Here is a 5,032-nt window from a genome sequence, read left to right on the forward strand (position 1 = left end):
CACGCCCACGCCACTGAAACCCTTCCCCCAGGGACCCGCTCTTGTCCTCCCGTTGTCCGGCCTACTACCTCCCAGCAGCCACAGGAGGATCAGAAGACACTGACCTTGGCTGAGTACCGACTCCATGGGACAGGAAGCTTGCCACCTCTGGGCTCCTGGAGATCTGGCTTCAGCCGAACAGAGAGCCTGGCCCGAGGAGGTGGTGAGGGCAGCATGGCCTCCAGGCCCAGTAACGGTATGAGCGTCAGCACCACCCCTACCCTGCCCAAGTACTTCTGCTTCCTATTTGAATGATTTCTTATACTTAGGCCTTTGGTCAGAAGTTAAGATGTTTGCATCTCCTCCCCCAGCATCTGTGGGAGAGATGTACTCTTGTGTTTTACATGGACCACAGGGTAGCTAGGAACTGTTGTCCCCTGCTTACTTCTAACTCTTGTCTGTCTCTTCTGCTAATCTGTTCTGCTTCCAGCGAACCACCTATCCCCTCAAGCCCTCAAGTGGCGGGAATACAGGAGGAAGAACCCACTAGGACCACCTGGTTTGTCAGGGAGCCTAGACCGAAGGCCACAGGAAGCTCGGCTGGCCCGAAGGAACCCCATCTTTGAGTTCCCTGGCTCCCTCAGTGCTGCTGGCCATCTGAACTGCCGGCTGAATGGTGTGTGGGTGAGGTCCCCAGTCACCCAGGGCAGGCTCTTCCATGGCTGGGATGGGCTAGAAAAGGAGCCAATGCCAAAGAAGTGTCTCAGAGGGTATGAGGCACTGAACTGAGTTGGAACTCTTGAAAAGAAAGTTGCTTGGTTTTTCTTTTCCTTTTTCTTCCAGGTCAAGTAGTGAAGCCATTACCACTGACCTGCCCAGACTTCCAAGACCCCTTTTCCTTGACTGAGAAGCCTCCGGCTGAGTTTTGTCTGTCCCCAGATGGCAACTCAGAGGCCATTTCCATTGACCTGATACAGAAAAAAGGTACAGCTATCCCCCCAGCTCAGGCCAGGGATTCTGCTCTCACTGCTGTTCATGCCTGTTGCACTGCTATCTAGCCCTGCAGACTCCTTCCCTGTCCTAGAACTCCAAGTGCTGAGAAGGAGCTGGAGAGCGCAGGTGTTGGGGCACGAGGTAGAAGTCTGTGTCCTGTGTATTGTGAGTATGTGCAAATGATCAAGGGCCATTTATCAGGTGCATAAGAATCTGGTTTCAGCCCGTTCCCTCTTGGAGCCTGTGCAGTGAGGGAGACTGCCGTGTGACCAGTAATGCTGAAGTGTTCTGTAGTAGGGATAGTTGAAGGTACCAGAGACCTAGCAAATCGAGTAAGCATGTTGGTGACATCTGGTAAGATTAGGACTGACAAAAAACACTTGAGCTTATAAGCAGCCATTGAACCTAAAGCAGTTCTAGCAAAGTGGCGGGGACAGAACCGACCATAAGAGAAGGAGCCTATGAAAAGGCAGAAAGAAACAGCTCAAGTTCTTTACAGAAGCAGAGTGAGAGATTCAAAGCTTAGGGGAAGGGAAGAACCTTGTGCAAGAAGAGAAAGAGCTGCCTACCTCCAAGATAAGAAGGGAGTTAGAGCAGGAGGGACGGTATAGATAAGCAGAGTTATGTATTTTGGAATGAGAGGGAGGCCTAAGGAATTCGTGACCCGTCACCTCTGTTTTCTGTGTGAAGTTAAGCCAAGGGCTTGAGAAGAGGGTAAAGGTTTGGCATGGCAACTTGAAAACGTAGCAGAGGGTTCTGATGAGGCACTTATTGAAGAATTGTCCTTGTCTTGCACTAGTGTGAAGGTTCTGGATCTTCAGCAGCCAGTGGCCTGGTTTCTCAGACTGGTAGTTGGATCTGGATCTGGAATTACAATAAGAGGGCTAGAGAGTGAGGAAATTGAGGGTCTTTTTTTTTTGAGAGGTTTTTTCGCTATAGGGCGCGTGCGCTCGCCAGCCAGACAGAGACAGACAGAGAGACAGAAAGCGAGAAATCACCCCCCAGGGGGGATGGTCACGCCGCAATCCCTTCTCCTCCATTCTCCTCTCGGGATCTTGGGCACGCACGCACACACGCCCAGCATGAGTTTTAAGCCACCGGGTCCGGGATGTGAACCGCGGTCGACTACATGGGAGTCCAGCGACATAGCCATTACTCTAACTGCTGGTTCCCGAAATTGAGGGTCTTGACAGTGGTATCATTGAGGCAGGCCCAGGCTGGGAGGCAAAGACAGGAAGGGTCTCAGAACTGAACCAAAACAGAAAAAGGGCAGGCCTGGATGTCTTGATGAGAACTGTGAGCACATGTAGAGACAGAGTAAGCGTGAGATCCCTTCCTGCTTCCCACTGGGGGGTTCAGCCCTGGTGGAGATGGCTAGGGACTTGTTTAGGAGTCTGACACCATCAACTGCTTCCTTACAGGGCTGATAAAAGCTGTTAACACTGCTGTGGATCTCATTGTGGCCCATTTTGGCACAAGCCGGGATCCTGGGGTAAAGGTAGGCAAGAAAATGTGGAGCGCTGAGCTCTACCCTACAGGCCCTCAGCTGTTCTGTGCAACCACCTTCCCTTCCTCACTTGCATTCAGAGCCCAGCGTTGGGTACTTAGGAATGGGGATGGCAAGAGGGGACCCATGGGGGGCTAATTCGGAGGGACCAAGGACGGGCTTCAAATGAGTTCCTGCATTTCCCTATGGCATCTGCAGGCAAAGCTGGGGAACAGTTCTGTGAGCCCCAATGTAGGCCACCTGGTTCTGAAGTACTTGTGCCCTGCGGTCCGGGCCGTGCTGGAGGATGGGCTCAAGGCCTTTGTACTAGATGTCATCATTGGGCAACGTAAGAACATGCCATGGAGTGTGGTTGAGGCTTCTACACAGCTAGGTAAGTGTTGGGTGGCAAAGATGGGGACTCTGGACTGGATTCAGGGGTCCAGAAGTTGATCATGTGACCTCCCACCCTGGCTTCCTCCCAGGTCCATCCACCAAGGTCTTGCATGGCCTCTACAACAAAGTCAGCCAATTCCCAGAGCTCACCAGTCACACCATGCGCTTCAACGCCTTCATCCTCGGCCTGCTCAAGTGAGTATGTGGTGGTGGAGCAGCCAGATTGCCTAACAGCCGGCCTGTGCCCAGACTGCCTCCTCTGAGGAGTCAGCTCCCTCCACTGAGAAAGAAAGGGTGGATCTGCAGGGTCTGGCCACGGTCAGGCTCACTTTCTCCCTCTGTAGCTCTAGGCTCTCCATAGGTCACTACCTTCCCATTGCACTCACAGCCCCTGGCACTGATCACCAACAAGGTCCTCTGCATTTATAAATCCATAATCTGGCTTATTTGGAAATTAACTGGGTTTCTCAGTTTCTCTGGTTCTTGTAAACCCTGATCCTCTCATTTCCAGCACTTGCTTCCAAATCCTGCTTGTCCCTAAGACCACCTTGGGATCCATGTTACAGTATTAATTCTTGCTCCTTTGTGGGGCCAGGTATTCCCCTGTATTCTCACTTAGTAGCTACTCTGACTTGGGGCTTGTGCAAGCTGACTCCATTCCAGAAGGAAATGATTAGCCTGTGAATCATGTGTTCCGCCCTCCTACCCACATCTCTACTGACTTTCCAGAATGATACTACGTAAAACGAACCAGGTAGCATCCCTGCCATAGAAGGGAGATGTTCACCTATAGGTCCTCCTGTGTGTGACCCCTCTTTCTGTCTTCTCTATACTTCATTCAACTCTTTTACACACTAGACTCAACTCTCTTCACCTATCTCCCTACAGCATCCGGTCCCTGGAGTTCTGGTTTAATCACCTCTATAACCATGAAGGTAATGCCCAGAACCCTGCTCTGTCTCACACCCAATACAGGCCAGACCCCAGGGGCTCAAAAGAGGGAGGGGGAGAGGGAGACCACTCCACCTTTCATCCTCAGAGCTTTGGGCTTCAACCAGAGCTCTTTGCCAGCTTCTGCTTGAGTTAGAGCCTTGAAGTCAGTAGGATACTCAGGCAGTCTTGAAGTCAGGGTGACCAGGAACCTCAGACTCTATCCTCGAAGCGGAGAGCCACCACATGGGTTGTGAGGGCATCCTTTACACTGCAGGACATCCGAGTTGCATAGTACACAGCCTGCGCAGCTCTGCCAGTTGTCCCTCAAAGTCCCACTCAGGCTGGGCCTGGCTTCTGTGTGGATCAGTCCCTCTCTTTTCCTCTAGATATCATCCAGACCCACTACCAGCCCTGGGGCTTCCTGAGTGCAGCTCACACTGTGTGCCCTGGCCTCTTTGAGGAGCTGCTGCTGCTGCTCCAGCCCCTGGCCCTGCTGCCCTTCAGCCTCCACCTGCTGTTCCAGCACCGGCTGCAGCAGCAGCGGCAGCACAAGGAACTGCTGCGGGTGTCCCAAGACCTGCTGCTGTCCGCCCACTCAACACTGCAGTTGGCCCGGGCCCGGGACCACGAGGGCCCTGGAGACATGGACAGGGTGGCCCATGGGGAGCGGGTGAAGGGTGTGGGTGCCGCAGAAGAAGGAGAGGAAGAAGAGGAAGAGGAGACAGAAGAGGTGCCAGCAGCATCTGGGGACTCAGCACGTGGCAGGTGGGCCCGAGCTGGGCAGGCTGGCTGGTGGTACCAGCTCATGCAAAGCTCCCAGGTCTACATCGATGGCTCCACTGAGGGCTCTAGGTTCCCTCGTGGTAGTGGTGGCAGTGGCAGCAGCAGTGAGAAAAAGAAAGGAGCAGGATGTGGAGGGCCATCCCAGCCCCCACCACCCCGAGAGGGAGTAGTGGAGGGGGCTGAGGCCTGCCCTGCCCCTGAGGAAGCCTTCGGCCGGGAGAGGGGCTGGCCCTTCTGGATGGGAAGCCCCCCTGACTCTGTGCTGGCTGAGCTGAGGCGCAGTCGCGAGAGGGAAGGTCCCACTGCCCCACCAGCAGAGAATGAAGAAGGGGCCTCAGAGCCTTCACCTGGGGGCATCAAGTGGGGACACCTCTTTGGTTCCCGAAAACCTCTGCGGGAGACCCGGCCCACAAACAGGTGAGAACCCACCCGGAGTATAGACAGAGGGAGCGTGTGGGGGGG

General features: G+C 54.1%; 1 protein-coding gene across 1 annotated transcript in view; it reads left to right on the forward strand.

Moving 5' to 3' along the window:
• RUSC2 (RUN and SH3 domain containing 2) overlaps positions 1 to 5,032 on the forward strand; it is a 29,446-nt gene that overhangs the window by 21,392 nt on the left and 3,022 nt on the right. The window contains exons 4-11 of the mRNA XM_027769855.1: positions 36 to 235; positions 470 to 655; positions 823 to 963; positions 2,394 to 2,470; positions 2,678 to 2,852; positions 2,944 to 3,049; positions 3,743 to 3,789; positions 4,174 to 4,987. Of these exons, the coding sequence (XP_027625656.1) occupies positions 36 to 235; positions 470 to 655; positions 823 to 963; positions 2,394 to 2,470; positions 2,678 to 2,852; positions 2,944 to 3,049; positions 3,743 to 3,789; positions 4,174 to 4,987 (1,746 nt within the window). The remainder of the gene's footprint in view (positions 1 to 35; positions 236 to 469; positions 656 to 822; positions 964 to 2,393; positions 2,471 to 2,677; positions 2,853 to 2,943; positions 3,050 to 3,742; positions 3,790 to 4,173; positions 4,988 to 5,032) is intronic.

This window comes from Tupaia chinensis, unplaced genomic scaffold, assembly GCF_000334495.1.
Source record: "Tupaia chinensis unplaced genomic scaffold, TupChi_1.0 Scaffold000093_1, whole genome shotgun sequence".
NCBI classification, from domain to species: domain Eukaryota; kingdom Metazoa; phylum Chordata; class Mammalia; order Scandentia; family Tupaiidae; genus Tupaia; species Tupaia belangeri.